The sequence below is a fragment of the Lepus europaeus genome, chromosome 13 (assembly GCF_033115175.1).
Source record: "Lepus europaeus isolate LE1 chromosome 13, mLepTim1.pri, whole genome shotgun sequence".
NCBI lineage: Eukaryota > Metazoa > Chordata > Mammalia > Lagomorpha > Leporidae > Lepus > Lepus europaeus.
In genome coordinates, this window is record NC_084839.1 from 87726974 (window position 1) to 87743971 (window position 16998).

The 16998-nt window shown below is 39.6% G+C and overlaps 1 protein-coding gene across 4 annotated transcripts in view; it reads right to left on the reverse strand.

Annotated features, from left to right (window-relative positions):
• Window positions 1-2512: 2512 nt before the first annotated feature.
• Window positions 2513-16998, reverse strand: part of MGAT4A (alpha-1,3-mannosyl-glycoprotein 4-beta-N-acetylglucosaminyltransferase A) — a 123506-nt gene continuing 109020 nt past the window's right edge. For 3 of the 4 annotated variants that reach the window (XM_062208766.1, XM_062208767.1, XM_062208768.1), the window contains exons 13-16: window positions 10988-11066; window positions 9970-10036; window positions 2992-3104; window positions 2513-2873 (exon numbers count right to left, since the gene is read on the reverse strand). In XM_062208766.1, coding sequence (XP_062064750.1) covers window positions 2847-2873; window positions 2992-3104; window positions 9970-10036; window positions 10988-11066 — 286 coding nt within the window. In that variant the 3' untranslated portion in view covers window positions 2513-2846. Of the gene's footprint in view, window positions 2874-2991; window positions 3105-9969; window positions 10037-10987; window positions 11067-16998 lie in introns of those variants that run through there. The other variant, XM_062208769.1, reaches the window with a different exon arrangement.

A 16998-nucleotide genomic window follows, 5' to 3' on the forward strand; every position in this document is an offset into this window, starting at 1 on the left:
ATGTGAAATATAGATCAGATGCCAAACCATGCCATATATATACATATTAACTTAGTTCTACTATTTGACACTTCTCTCATTCACTGTTTTGGTAAAAGTGGTTCAATATCTTGTCAAAGGTCAAGAATTTACCTTTTCAGTTCAAGTACTTTTCACTTCCAATCTTTTGCCTTAACACTAGTCTTCAGGGCTACCACCACAATGTCTTGCCTGGGCAAAGTGGATGCTTCTCATCGTGTAGAACCAGGCAAAAAGGAGGAGGCAACTGCCAATGCAGTCTGAGCACCTGCTGCAGTAGAAGTGAACAGAGAAGCCTGAGTTACAGGCTCACCTCCAGAGCTTGCAGTTTGGTCAAAGAGGTCACATACCCCACAGATACACCCAATAATCAAAACCTAAACAGCGGAGGATGCCTGCACGTGTGTGGTGAGGACAGGAGGAAAAGGAACAAAGATAGAGGAGGGCAGGCTGTACAGTTGGTCTCCTCATCCAGATGCTCACTGCACCTGCCATGTGCCAGCCACATCCCAGGCTCTAGGAACAGACATGGGGAGGAGGGCACAAGAGTCTGGGTGATGGGCAGGAGTCTTAGGAACAGGAGGGATGAGCAAACCTGGGAGGGGAGACTGAGCATCAAGACGGAAAAAGCTGGCCAAGAAGACTTCAAAGAAGCTCTAACAAACGGCCTCAGGAGTTGCAGTGTATCTCTTCACCAGACCTTCAGAGCATGGCCTTTCCTGAAACCACAGTTGGTGACCGAAGAAGCGGGGACCCAGGGGACTCCAGTCACTTAGTATGCTAAGCTGGTACCAAAGTTTTATATATAGCAGGTACTCTGCTTCCACATGAAATTTGCCTGTGGTCACTGAGCCAAAGAAATCTGACAAGAAAATTAAGTTAAAGAAAAGGTCTAAAAAACTCCAATGAAAAACTTCGACTGGACATAAAAATCACTACAGGCATCAAAAGTAACCAAAACTTACAACGTAGAATGATGGCAATAATTGCACTGTATCAATGTTTTTCACTTCATAACACTACATAGAGAGTGGTACTGTCTGATGCTACTTATTCAGCACACTGGGCAACCAGATGAAGCTGAACCAATCCCCCAAAAAGCCCTCAGCGAGGGCTTACACTGAAACCTCAGAGGCTCAACATCTGCACATCTGTACTATACCTGCAACTCTCTGGGTTGTCAAAGTAGAATGACTGGGGACTGATGTTGATAATTCATGTTTTAATGTACTTAGCTTTAGTAGACATCACCCACTGCCAGGACTGCTAATATTCTTCATGTACAGCAGTAATATTTGGAATTGCAGGTCTTGGGTTTTATAAGTTCATAACACGACAGAATAAATCATTTCGAGAAAACACAGAACTGCTACAATACCTTTCACCAAAATCCAATATTACAATTTTTCCTTTAAAACGAAGCCACTTTACGACCCTTGCAATAGCATTACCTAGGAAACATTCCATTAGAACTCATAAAATGTGTAGAGATATAAAATGATCAGCAAGAATAAAGCATCTAACTCACAGATTAAAGACAGACTAAAAAGCACAAAAGACATTGTCGTTTTACATAACAGGAAATATAACAAGTTAAATATATGATAATTCAGCATGTTAAAGTTTATCACCCTGATTTTCTGTGACCATACACTGTTATGGTTTGGATATTAGTCTGGATGTCGAGTGTCCCCCAAAGGCCCAAATGTTAAAGGTTTGGTCCCAAAGTCCTTATGGTTCTATAGGGTGGAAACTTAATCCAGTTATGGTGTTTGGAGGAGAGGCCTTTGGATTGGATCATCAGGGTGAAGCCCCAGTGATTACATTCTCATGGCTTTATAAGAGAACTACAGAACGTACGTGTGTACGTACCCTCTTGCCATGTGATGCCCTGTGCCACCTTGGGACTTTGCCAGTAACAATACGGTCACCAGAGGCTAAACCAATGGGGTCTGCCCAGCCTTGGACTGTGAACCTCCAAAACTGTGAGCCAAAATAAACTTATTTCCTTTATAAGAAGCCTGTGTCAAGTATTTCGTTATAATAACGAAAAGCTGACTAATACATACACCATACACAGTATAGTAAAATAACCCTCAAGAAGGATGTTGGTCTTTAAAATCTTGACTTGTAGGAATGACAAATGCCTTTGAAAATATTTTGTTCAGAATCGTTGCAATTATAAAAGTACTTCAGTTAAGAAATCCATCTATAATCAATCTTAAATGGCAGTGCATTGAAAAATGGCATTGATTTGTAATGTTTGCATTTCCAAAGTAAATATAGAAAGAACTTAAAAAAGCAAGGTAACTGGTTTTCAAAAAAAGTATCAATCCAAAAATTTACTGCACAAAAATATGTACTTCTTAGGTGTTTCTAATAAATTAATTCCAGAACATTTTATGTATATTTATATATCTATATATATAATCCCTGATAATCTATAAAAGAGGGTCTATAATATTAAAATAAATGAAATTCAAAAGTACCCCCTTCATAAAATGTATTTAACATTAGTTTTTCTCAAATTTAAGGAATGTAACAATATGTACAACTCTTATGTATTAGTATAATACCAAAATAGTACAAGTCATATTAACAGGCTGTCGTAAAATGTTTGAGTCAAGTTAAAATCAGAGGACAGCATAGTTTCAATTGAGTACAATTATCCATGGGAGATTCACTTTCCAAGTGGAAATGACAATCATCTTATCTACAGTAGATTTCACAAGAGGTAGTGTTCAAGTTAAAAAAAAAAAAAAAGGGTACATGCTTAACTATCTTTAATTAACATATTCACTGAAGAAAAATGCTGATTTCATAGATGGTCAATTTGTGACTTTTTTAATATGAATCTGAAATACAAAATAATGAAAGGTATAAGACAGTTAACCTTCAATTCCAAAAAAGCCTTCAAAATGTCATTTAAAAATGTAGTATCTAAGCTCTTTCATTAATTTAATATATTCTTACCTCATTAAGGATGGCCCAAACAGCAGAATTCTGAATAACTGAAAGTCGAAAGGCTGAAATGGGATTTAAACTAGGATCCACCATTCCTTCTGCAATACCATTCTCAAATTTTCCTTCAAAATAAAACATCAGTTTTATTGAACAGACAGATAGAAATATATTTAAAATGTCAGTGACTTAAGGCTGAAAAGGAATATACCAAAATATTTTTAATAGAGGTATTTAAACAAAGCATGGGTGATTTCCCCCTCTTTTCTCCATTTCTATTTTCTTCTAACTCAAATTCTTCATGAAGCAGTGCATGCTTAAAAACATTAAAAACCTATTTAATTCTGCATAGCTACACTTTTTCTCACTGCAAATTAAAAAAAAAAGTTCTCATATCAACAATGTTTTAACTTGCAGATTTTTAGTAAATTGTCACTTAACCAAACCTTACCAAAATATAACCTGTACAATCAAGAGGTCTGGTATTTTGAAGGTTAAATCAGTAACAAATTTCAATGTTTTAATCAGACATACACAGTGCTCAACTCAATCCACAATAAAGAGGTAATATCAAAAAAAAAAAAAAAAGGTAACACCTCTCCTACAAACTTTTTCTACAAAGGAATGTCTTGTGGGGCAAGCAGAAAATAGCATGCAAGGTAAACAGTTACATATAGAAAGAAACAGCAAATTTCCACTGATGAAGTTTAATATATAACAATACATGAGTACTAAGGAGAAGAATTTAATTCCTTATTGGAGGATAACATTTCATTTAAAATGAAAAGTTAGTGGACTCTGTCATCAAAAATGATTATAAATGTTTACCTGTTCAAAAGAGCATTGTGTAAAACACCAAAAAGATGTAAACAAACCTTACAACCACATGGGAAAAGAGAGTGTACTATATTCATCCATGGCAAAAATAAATGATCCACACATACATATCAAATGGATGAATCTATCATGGTGAAAGAGAAAGACACCGTAAACCATAGAAAGATAGTTATATCAAATTTAAAAATAAGCAAAATAGGCCGGTGCCATGGCTCAACAGGCTAATCCTCCGCCTTGCGGCGCCGGCACACCGGGTTCTAGTCCCGGTCGGGGCACCGATCCTGTCCCGGTTGCCCCTCTTCCAGGCCAGCTCTCTGCTGTGGCCAGGGAGTGCAGTGGAGGATAGCCCAAGTGTTTGGGCTCTGTACCCGCATGGGAGACCAGGATAAGCACCTGGCTCCTGCCATCGGAACAGCGCGGTGCGCCGGCCGCAGTGCGGCCATTGGAGGGTGAACCAACGGCAAAAGGAAGACCTTTCTCTCTGTCTCTCTCTCTCTCACTGTCCACTCTGCCTGTCAAAAATTTAAAAAAAAAAAAAAAAGCAAAATAATACTGTGCATTATTTAGGGTTATAGATGTGTAGTAGATGTGTAGTAAACATGTACATGGAAATAGTAACCACAAAACTCAGAGCAGTCATTATCTTTGGGTAGAAGACAAAGAGAAGCTATTAGGCAAGGACAAGTGAATTGGCAATCTTAAGCTGGTCAGATACACAGATGCACATTATGTTACTACCTCTATCTTTTTATGCAACTGAAATATTTAAATATTTTTAAATGTTTACATTCCATATGGACCTATGCATTTTGTTCAATGAAAAGCCAAGATGCAGAACAAAAATGTGTGAGACTTTTGTGTTTTTAGAACAATATACTCCCGGATGAGTATGCACAAAATATTACTGGAAGAGCACGAATCATTACAGGGACTGCCTCTAGGAACAATGAGTTGGGGGGCAAGAGAAAGGAGGGAGTTCAGTCTACCCTGTTTAATATGCATCTGCTCCAAGTGCATGTATTAATCTTGTCAAACAACAAATTTAACCTCTGTTCTTAACCCAGTGGTCTGGTAGGTAAGCATTAAAATATAGAGAAGAGGAAAAAAAAATGAGAGAGAAAATTATCAATGAGAGACCAGAATCCCTGATTCTTGGCATCAGAAGAAACTTCCAAGGTCCTGTAGTCTGGATTCCCTGACCAGTGTCTCTCCCTTTTCCACTGTTGTCCTGCAGAAGATTCTTCAGAACTAAATCTAGCATTTCTTTCACCAGACCATCCTTGGCTGTCAGCCCACACACTTCTAACCTACTCCACCTCAACCAGTGGGACTCCACTAACTGCCAGCCGGCTGCCTGGTTTTCAACGATGCCTTTGGGCATAAACTGCTGTGCAGTCTGATCCAATTAAATACAGTCCCCCCACCCCCTTTGCCGGGCCAGTCTTGACAGCTTACTCCCAGCCCCTGAGGGCTCACATTAGCTATTTCCCTGGTTCTCCCTGTTAAACTTCTAGCTGGGTTTCAATTTAGTTCGTATGCAACTACCACCCTCTACTGGCCTACTACTAAAGTCTCCACTGTGCTTATGTGCCACAGCGCCCTTAGCCTTGAGCCTCCGCCAAGTTCTGTTTCAAGTCAGTCAGTTCCGTTAGGGAGAGACACAAACCCCTCAGTTCTTCTGGCCTGCCTCTCCCCGGCAAAAATCTCTGCACCTCTGCTCTCCAGGTCTCCAGCAGGGAAGTGGTCTCCTCTCTTGAAGTGATGCTATACTTTATGAGCAAGGTGGCTGGGCAGTGGCCCCCGATTTTCTTGGCTTGCACTGAACAGTGCACCAGAAGTTAGCTGGGCAAGAGTGACTAGCGCTGAGCATTCTCACCCTGCTGTGGCTGGGGCACAGTTCTGCCCTGTGAATGGGGTTTGGGTGGAGGAAGGGAGGGAGCCCGAGACCTGTTCTGTGTAACCCAAGAGTTTGGGGTGATGGCAGATGCTGGAAGCCTGCTCCTCTTGGTGAGGTAAGAGCTGCTAGGACAGTGAGTCCCATCTCCTTGGCTGAGCCCGCACAGAACAGGGCTGCCGTCCTGCTGAGCTTGTGTGCTGTGGGCAATGGAGTGGGTCATGGCTGAAATGCCACAGACCCAGTGTTCTTACTGATGCCTAACAGCTTTCCAGGAATGCTTTTCCCTTTGTTTTATGCCCTTAGGATAATATTTGGAGATTTAAAATGATTTTTAAAAAATAATTTTCATCAGTTACAGTTGTTCTGCTAGGAAGAGAATCAATAAAACCCTTTAAGAGAGCAGAGCTTTTTATATGCAGGTGAAAAAAAAAATCCAAGGCTTTTTATTTCTGATGGGTGTTTTTGTTATATGAAGTCCTAGGTTTGACAACCCATAAATTCTCTTCTAAGTACATATGAATTGGTGCTTTAGGTGGTCATTATCTTCAAATAACTGCAGAGATAAGAAATGTCTTGGACATTAAGCTCATTTTATGGACATTTCTAGAGACAGCCTATACTACTAGGCTCAAATATGACAATAACTACATTGACCTGTTCATCAAAACAACACAGAAATTAGTCAGGGGGCTGGTGCTGTGGCACAGTGGGTAAAGCTGTCCCCTACAGTGCTGGCATCTCATATGGCACTGGGTGGAGACCCAGCTGCTCCTCTTCTGATCCAGCTCTCTGCTATGGCCTGGAAAAGCAGTAAAGGATGGCCCGAGTCCTTGGGCCCCTGCACCCGTGTAGGAGACCAGGAGGAAGCTCCTGACTCCTGGCTTCATACTGGCCAGCTCCAGCGATTGCAGCCATTTGGGGAGTGAGCCAGCAGATAGAAGATTCTTTCTTTCTGACTCTCTCTGCCTCTGTCTCTCTGTAAACTCTGCCCTTCGAATAAATAATAAATAAATCTTAAAATAAGAAATTAGGACTAATAGGCAAGCCTTTTAGCAATAGCTGAATGACCCCTAATGTAGAAAACATTGACAACAAAACAAACAACCCACTTAAGAGATGGGCCAAGGACCTCAGTAGACATTTTTCAAAAGAAGAAATCCAAATGGCCAACAGACACATGAAAAAACGTTCAGGATCACTACAATCAGGGAAATGCAAATCAAAACCATAATGAGGTGTCACCTCACCCCAGTTCGAATGGCTCACATACAGAAATCTACCAACAACAAATGCTGGCAAGGATGTGGGGAAAAAGGGACACTAACCCACTGTTGGTGGGAATGCAAACTGGTAAAGCCAGTATGGAAGTCAGTTTGGAGATTCCTCAGAAACCTGAATATAACCCTACCATACAACCCTGCCATCCCACTCCTTGGAATTTACCCAAAGGAAATTAAATTGGCAAATAAAAGAACTGTCTGCACCTCAATGTTTATTGCAGCTCAATTCACAATAGCCAAGTCCTGGAATCAACCTAAATGCCCATCAACAGTAGACTGGATAAAGAAATTATGGGATATGTACTCTATAGAATACTATACAACAGTAAAAAAAAAAAAAATGAATTCCGGTCATTTGCAACAAAATGGAGGAATCTGGAAAACATCATGCTGAGTGAATTAAGCCAGTCCCAAAGGGACAAATATGTTCTCCCTGATTGGTGACAACTAACCGAGCACCAAAAAGTAAACCTGTTGAAGTGAAATGGACACTATGAGAAACAGTGACTTGATCAGCCTTTGTCCTATCAAGGAACAACTTAATATTTCATCCCTTTTAGTATTTTTTTTTTTGTTCTACTTAATACTTTAGGTTGAACTCTGTAATTAACACACAATTATTCTTAGGTGTTTGAATTTAACTGAAGAGTGATCCCTGTTAAATATAAGAGTGGGAATAAGAGAGGGAGGAGATGTCTAGTTCGGCACATGCTCAATCGGACTTTCCCCAAATGGTAGACTTAGAAACGCGTTAGGGGATTCCAATTCAATCCCATCAAGGTGGCATGTACCAATGCCATCTCGCTAGTCAAAGTGATCAATTTCAGTTCATAATTGATCATAATGATAGGATTAAGAGTCAAAGGGATCACATAAACAAGACTAATGTCTGCTAATACTAACTGATAGAATTAAAAAGGAGAGAACGATCCAACATGGGAAGTGGGATATACAGCAGACTCATAGAATGGCAGATGTCCTAAACAGCACTCTGGCCTCAGAATCAGCCCTTAAAGCATTCAGATATGGCTAAAAAGCCCATGAGAGTACTTCAGGCATGGAAAGCCAAGAAACTCTGGCAAAAAAAAACCACAAAAAAACAAAAAACTAAATGAAAGATCTCTGTGAGTGAGATCCCAGCAGAAAGAACAGGCCAAAGAAGGAGGTACCTTTCTCTGAAGGGAGGAGAGTACTTCTACTTTGACTATGACCTTGTCTAAATAAGACTGGAGTTGGCAAACTCAAAAGGCTTCCATAGCCTTGGCAACTCATGACAAGAGCCTTGGGTAATTACTGATGCCATAAACAAGAGTGTCAATTGTTAAATCAACAACAGGAGTCACTGTGCACTTACTCCTCATGTAGGATCTCTGTACTTAATGTGTTGTACAATGTGAATTAATGGTATAACTAGTACTCAAACAACACTTTACACTTTGTGTTTCTGTGTGGGTGCAAACTGTTGAAATCTTTACTTAATATATGCTAAATTGATCTTCTGTATATAAAGATAATTGAAAATGAATCTTGATGTGAATGGGATGGGAAAGGGAGCAGGGGATGGGATGGTTGCCGGTGGGAGGGAAGTTATGGGGGGGGGGGGGGAGGCCACTGTAATCCAAAAGCTGTACTTTGGAAATTTATATTTATTAAATAAAAGTTTTTTAAAAAAGAAAGAAAACATTGACAAACATTACATATTAATCAAAACTCACAAAAATTTAAACTACTCTAGTGATAACCATATAGTGATAACTATATAACTACATATAACTAATATTGTAGACCTATAATATTAAATTAGTAATATTTTCTCTTGCTGACTACTAAGAAAAGTATTAATATTTTAAGTAAAAGAAAATGTGTAATTATTCATTGAGTAACATCTACCAAGGAAAAGGCCCTTTGTACACTGCAACAGATACAAGAGAGATAATGGCCCTCTCTCTCCAGAACACACACACAGAACATATGACACAACATAGTTCTACAATAAAACACACAGGGCATGGTAAAGAAGCACAGAGGACAGGCAACTAAACTGGTTCATTAGGGGTAAGAAAGTACTTATTAGGAGAAGAGAATTATCCAAGGATCACTTCAGGCAGAGAAGATGGCTGGAGACAGGACTATACATATGAGCAAGGGACATTAACTACAGGACTGACAGCCTTAGGACTGGAGATGCAAGGAGTTAAGAGGAAAGTAACAACATATGAGGTGGGTGGGAACTAACGAATCAGATCAGGGAAGGTCAGTGAAGTTTCCACCCAGGTCAATATTTCTTTACATTTTATGAAAGTAACTGTGGTGGCTCTGGAAAGCCAACAAGAAAGAGACAAGTAGATACAATCTCTTCCCTGATGCTGAAATACAGGCAGAGGGCATATAGCATGTGCACAGACAAGGTGACTCACAACTTTCAGCTCTAAAATCCACAAATTTTATACTCAAGGACAGTAAGGGAGACAAGGTTGTTCAGGATGACTCCAAAGGTTAGGCTTGAGTAACTGGATGTTCAGGAACAGCAAAAACCATAGTGATCAATACAGAAATATATGTCTGTGTTAGATGCTCAGAGTAGGCGGCAATGTCAGTGGCATCTAAATACAGTTGGTGCTCAGGAGGGAGATGGGGTGAAAAGCACAGAGATTGGCATATGGGTGTTATCTGAGATCATACAGGCAACTAAGCTCATCCAGTAAGAGACCAACAGAGAGAGACAGCTGAACACAGTCTACCAGTGAGTATCAACAACGACAGGACAGATGGAGACAAAGAGGAACCAGTGAGTGAACCAATAATAAAATAAAGATAATAAAGATAGTAAAATAAAATATTAAAACACAGGAATTAAATTTGGAGCACGTTGGTAACTGGAATCCTTAAGTTGCTTAAACATCTAAAAAGAATTTAAAATCACTTTAAGGAGTAAGTCCAATAAAATAAAGGACCTTTTTCTCAAACAGACATTACCTATTCTGAAATAGCCATCTTCTAATCGTTTATCTTTGGTTTCTTTGCTTACTTCCAAACCTTCACTCTAAAATAAAACAAAAGCAATTTTATAAATAATCACTTCTATTTAAAACCAATCTAAGTTAATATATCTGGCATTTGTGACACAGCCATCTTTAAAAGGAGACAAGTCATTCTATTCTTGAATCTCAAACTTTTTTTAGAATAGGCACTCAGCCAGGGTAACCTGCATCCCTTACTAGAGTGCCTAGGTTTGACTCCAGCTCTATCTCCTGACAGATAGCTTCCTACCAATGCAGACCCCGAGAGGCAACGGTAACGGCTCAAGTAATTGGATTCCTGCCACTCATGTAGGGGACCTGGACTGTGTTCTCTGTTCTTGGCTTTGGCTCCAGCTGTTGTGTGCATTAGGGGAGTGAATGAGTGACTAGACAGGAGCTCACTTGCCTGCGCTCTCTCTCCTCTCGAAAAAAAAAAAAAAGTTTTTTAAAACCATTATTGGAACCTGTATATAACACATTGGTGGTGGGGAAATGAAATATTAAATCAATTTAATAAAATACTTTATACTGTAAAACTACAGAAGAACTTGTACATTTACTTGGAAGAAATCTAAGTATGGCTTAAGAGATCAATAAATTAATAATTTATAAATTAATAATAATAAATTAATCTTGTAGTTTAAATCAAGAAACATTAAAACTATATAGTATTTGGGGACTTAAATTATCAACAGCAAGTAAACATTAAAGTAAAATAATGATTCACTTCTTTTCCTAGTGTACATCCCCACTTCATTTTTCAGAACACCTAAATAAAACAAAATGACAGCTCTTATGAATGTTCAATGGGCCAATATAACAGGTATTCCATGTTTCAAAAAAAATTAACAATACTCACCACTAAATCCTGCAAATAATGGGAATTTCTTTTACCTCATACACAAGAACAGCCTCAAAGCCAGTCTATAGGTAATTAGTACTCAGGGAAAGACAAGGGGAGAAAAGAGTCAGACCTTAAAAGGCAAAACTTCCACAGTTGTATTTAGCAGAATATCTCCTGGATGTTCTTGGTTGCCACTGTGGAACAAATAACTGAAAATACAAACAAAAATAAAAGTAAGAAACCAGGTTTTACATAGATTCAAGAAAATTACCTTATCTCAGAGTAAGATTCTCTAAATGAGACGAAAGTGACAAACTTACATTAAGTGTTCAATATCTATTCTGAATAGCAGCACAGGACTTAAAAACTGACGGGCATAATCCCCAGGTGATTTGTTAAATCCTTCCACTAGAAACAGGCAAGTAAACTACACAACACAATAATGTACTTAACAGTTTACAACGCTTTAAAAATATAAATTTTTTGCTAGGAAGAATTAAAGACATAGTAGCTATACAACACTGCTGTGTCTTGTATCAGAGAGAATTTTCAGAAGAACACAAATAGTCAAAATGAGCTCAAAGACTAGTTTAATATAAATAATTTTAGAGGGGCTGGCACTGTGGCGTAGCAGGTAAAGCTGCCGCCTGCAGTGCTGGCATCTCATATGGGTACCAGTTCGAGTCATGGCTGCTCCACTTCCGATCCAGCTCTCTGCTGTGGCCTGGGAAGGCAGTAGAGCATGGCCCAAATCCTCAGGCCCCTGTAGCCGAGTGGGAGACCGGAAGAGGCTCCTGGCTTCGATCAGCACAGCTCCAGCCAGTGCAGCCATCTAGGGAGTGAACCAGCGGATGGCCAGTGGATGGAAGACCCTTCTCTATCTCTCTCTCTGTGCTTCTGCCTCTCTGTAACTCTACCTTTCAAATAAATAAATAAAATCTTTTTAAAAAAATTTAGAACAAGTTGGCCGGCGCCGTGGCTTAACAGGCTAATCCTCCACCTTGCGGCGCCGGCACACTGGGTTCTAGTCCCAGTTGGGGCGCCGGATTCTATCCCGGTTGCCCCTCTTCCAGGCCAGCTCTCTGCTATGGCCCGGGAAGGCAGTGGAGGATGGCCCAAGTGCTTGGGGCCCTGCACCTGCAAGGGAGACCAGGAGAAGCACCTGGCTCCTGGCTTCGGATCAGCACGATGTGCCGGCCGCAGCGGCCATTGGAGGGTGAACCAGCGGCAAAAAGGAAGACCTTTCTCTCTGTCTCTCTGTCTCTCTCTCTCTCACTATCCACTCTGCCTGTCAAGAAAAATAAATAAATAAATAAATAAATAAATAAATAAATAAATAAAAATTTAGAACAAGTCACCAAAAGTAAATTAACCTCTACCAAATATCTGAGTAACTCCATTTGTCAAAAGATATTTAAAGCGTGACTAGCTATATGATATACTGTGATAAATCTAAAATATTCTCTGGGCATGAGAACGATATTTTTATGTTTTGATATTTTGAAAACTAACTCCTGAGTATGTATGTGTGAGCAAGAATGGAAATTAGGTAAGACATATATGTGAAGGATGATCAAATCCAAACCTAGCTTTACGTTATGTTAAACACAAGTTTAGGATTGGGGTCAGAAAGAACTAAGTCCAAATCTTAGTTCTCTCAATTATATATTTAATAATTTATATTTAAGCATGTTATACTAGCTTTCTGAGTATGAATCTTTTCTATCAAATAGACATTCCTATCCACCTCACATTAAGTGGTTCAAAAAATTTACGAGAACTGACAAAAACCACCCTGCATATTAAAAGTACTCAGTCAAGTAACAGCTGTAGTATGGTTACGATATAAAGAAGGGTATTAGTGGCCAAACATCACTTGTGATGAAAATTTGATTTTCTTTTTTTTCTTTTTTAAGATTTATGTGCTTATTTCAAAGTCAGAGTTAGAGAGATGGAGAGAGAGAGAGAGAGAGAGAGAGAGAAAGAGAGATACCTTCCGCCTGCTAGTCCATTCCCAAGTGGCCCTTAACGGCCAAGGCCGAGCCAGGAGCTTCATTTGGGTCTCCCATATGGGTGGCAGGGACACAAGAATTTGGGCAATCTTTTGCTGCTTTTTCCAGGCCATTAGCAGGGAGCTGGGTTGGAAACAGGGCAGCCAGGACAGGAATGGGTGCCCATATGGGATACTGGAGTGACAGGTAGCACTTTAACCTGCTATGCCACAATGCCTACTCCAAACACTTTGCAAATGTTAAATCGGACCAGGGAACCCTGATGAGAAGTTTTTCCTAAACTACATCAAAAATTATTTCTGGCATTTTCAGATGGGAGATGCTGCTTATTTTAATTTTAATTTATTTATTTGAAAGGCAGAGACAGACAAATAGATATAGATTAAGACAAAGAGAGACAGTCAGACAAACACATAGAGATCATCTATTGTTCACTTTCCAAATGCCCACAACAGCCAGGGCTAGGTCAGGGTCAAACTGGAAACCAAGAACTCCATCCAGATCTCCCATGTGAGTGGCAAAGTACTTGGGCCATCATCCACTGCCTCTCAGGCACATTAGGAGAAACTTGGACTGGAAATGTGGAGTAGCCAGGACTTTAACCGGGCAATCTGATACAGGATATGGGTTTTCCAAGCAGTGGCTTAACCCACTCACCACAACTGCAGCCCTCAAGCAGCATCTTAACTGCTAGGCCAAATGCGTGCCCCAAGAGAAAAAAATATTTTTAAAGACTTATTTATTTGAAAGGCAGTTACAAAGAGGTACAGGCAGAGGCAGAGAGAGAGAGAAATATATACTGGTTCACTCCCCAGATGGCTGCAACAGGCTTGGGCCATCTTCTACTGTTTTCCCAGGCCATAGCAGAGAGCTGGATTGAAGTGGAGCAGCTGGAACTCAAACCGGTGCCCATATGGGATGCTGGCACTGCAAGGGCTTTAACCGCTATGCCACAGCACTGGCCCCTCCAAGAGAAAAATTTTAAAGAGATATCCTTGACTTGAAATGCTGGTTTATGTAACTACAGGCTATACAATATCTCAGCTAAAGATGTCAAAGTATGGAGCAAGGGAAACCATTTTAAGAAAAGGACCTATAGATATAATCTGGAGTTCAGACAAACTGATTCAGAAATGTTTAACTTTTCATTATTTATAGTAAAAAATTTAATACCACCTAAAAATTTAATATTAGATGAAATAAGTGATGGGATGCTATGAACTATTAATAAAGGGCTGCCATTTTGGTACAGTGGGTTAGGCCATTGTTTGTGACGCCAGCATCCCATGATCAGAGTGCTGGTTCAAGTCCTGGCTGCTCAGCTTCCGATCCAGCTCTCCGCTAGTGTACCTGGGAAGGCAGTATAAGGTGGCCCAAGAACTTGGGCGCTGTGACACATGGGGAGACCAGGATGAAGTTCCTGGCCCCTGGCTTCAGTCTGGCCCAATCCTGGCCATTGTAGCCATTTGGGAAGTGAATGGAAGATGGATGGAAGTGGATGGAAGATCTTTGTCTCCCTCTGTTGCTCTTTCAAATAAATACTATGTTTTTAAAAGTTCATGAATCACTTACGACACAATGCAATGGAAAATATAAGATGCAAAATTACATATAGACCATAAAATTTGATTTTATTTATTTGACAGGCAGAAGGTCAGAGATAAACAAAGAGACACAGAGAGAGAGCTTTCATCTTCTGGTTCACTCCACAAATGTCTACAGATAATCAAAGCCAGGAACTGGCAGTGCAATCCAGGTTTCCCATGTGGGTAGCAGGAACCCAATTACTTTAGCTATCAATACTGCCTCCCCAGATCTGCACTGGCAGGAAGCTGGAGTCAGGGCCTGCAGCCAGGATGCAATGCAAGTACATGGATGTGGGACATGAGCATTTTAACTGCTAGGCAAAATGTCTGTTTACTATAGTCTATAATCAAAAGTATAACGTGTACAGAATTACCAAGGAAAAAATGTGTCAGTGTGGTTGCAATGGTAGCCTTGGGATCACGTTTTTCCTGACTGTCCATATTTTTAAAATTTTATGTAATTAACACATTGTTATACAGTCAAAAAATATTTTCCTAACATTTAATTTCTATGCTGATAAATACAACTTTGCCTTTTTCCTTATCAGGAAATAAGTTACTGTGGGAAACAAAAAGTGGTTTTCTCCACCATAGAAAGATTGGGTATTTCCATGAACTCTAAGAAAATTGACACAGACTATAAACATAGTAAGAACTATGTTTTACAAGAAATGTGCCACCACATAAATACGCATTACCTTACAGAGGTAAAGGTATTTGTTGTAAAGAAACTATCTCCATCATATACATTTAGTAGCAGACTTTTTGATGGACTTTTGCACTTGCTAAAAATCTGTGTGTTTATCTATACACATGCATGCACACATAAATCATACATCACAAACATACACTTTTTTTCTAATTGCAAAACTAAATGGTTCATTAAAACTTCCATTTTTGGGAAGCTGAGGTACTTTGCTTTACTCCTCTAAGTACAACAAAAAACCTAGATATTGAACATTAAACAAACACAAGAAAACTACAGAAAACAGCCTATCTAGGGCCTCTGGGACCCAAGGAAAAAGATGATGGCTTTCCTGGGATTTCTTTTTGACTCAAACACTGTAGACCTGGACCTGAATATCCCTGCAACCCGGACATGCCAACAGAAGCAGACAAAAGACAACCAAGGACCCTACCCGGATTAGCTATAGGGTTAGAAAAAGAACAGTCTTGTAAGACAAAATATCTTTAGACGATATACTTGCCAGGCTTTAACACAGTGCTCTAAACCTCATCGGGGTTCTGTCTTATAAGGCTAAATCAGAAGTTCAGACTTTCTTTCCTCTTAGACAATAATGAGGCCCTCCCCAGGAATACCACTGGAGAACCTATGGTGGGCTGTATAGAAACATTCCTGTCCCTTCCAGCCAAGATGGTACCAGTACATGTCTAGAGGGGCCAGGACTCCCATTCCAGACTTAGCAGCAACAGGGTGTCTTTTCCTGTATCACATTATCAACTCAGGTCAAGTAGAGAAACAAATTTTTCTCCACCTAGAAGTAATGGGGTAGCATCACACCTTATACTATTGAAACCATGTCAGAGGGGCTAGCTAAAATACTAAGTTTGGGGCTAGTGCTGTGGCATAGTGGGTTAAGCCACAGCCTGCAGTGTCAGCATCCCATATGGGCACCAGCTTGAGTCCTGACTGCTCCACTTTCCATCCAGCTCTCTGCTAATGCACCTTGAAAAGCAGTGGATGATGATCCAAGTGCCTGAGGCCCTGCACCCACATGGGAGACTATAAGAAGTTCCTGGCTCCTGGCCCAGCCTGGCTTGTTGCAGCCATTTGGGGAATGAGTCAGCAGATGGAAGACCTCTCTCTTTTCCTCTGTCTCTCCCCCTCTCTCTATAACTCTGGCTATCAAATACATAAATCTTTTTTAAAAATAAAATAAAATACAAGGTTTACAGAAGATAACACAGTTCATAACATTACACCTAAAATGTCCAGATTTCGTTCAAAAATCACTTGTCATTCCAAAAATGAGAAAATCTCAACTTGAATTAAAAAAATCAACAGACATCAATATTAAGGTGAGATATGCTAGAATTATCTGGAAAAGATTTTTAAGCAGTCATCATAAAAATGTTTCAACAAACGTTTGAAGCAAATAAAAAATTATAAAATCTCAATCAACAAACAGAAGATATAAAGAAGAACCAAATAGAAATTTTAGAACTAAAAGCACAACAACTAAAATTTAATGCTCAAGGCAAAGGTTCAACAGCAGACTGGAGGGGACAGGTGACAGCCAATGAATCTGAAGACAGAACAACAGAAATGACCCTACCTGAATAACAGAGAGGAAACAGACTTATAAAACAATGAACAGATTAAAAAAAAAAAAAAAAAAAAAAACAATGAGCAGAGCCTCAGGGATCACTGGAGTGTAACAAAAGATCTTATATTTGTGTCACTGGAGTCTCAGAAGAAAAGAAAAAAGGGAGTGAGTCTAACAAACTACAGGAAAAGTGGTGAAAAAGAAAAAAGAAATCCTGTCTTTTGCAACAAAATGGATGCATCTGGAAACTATTAC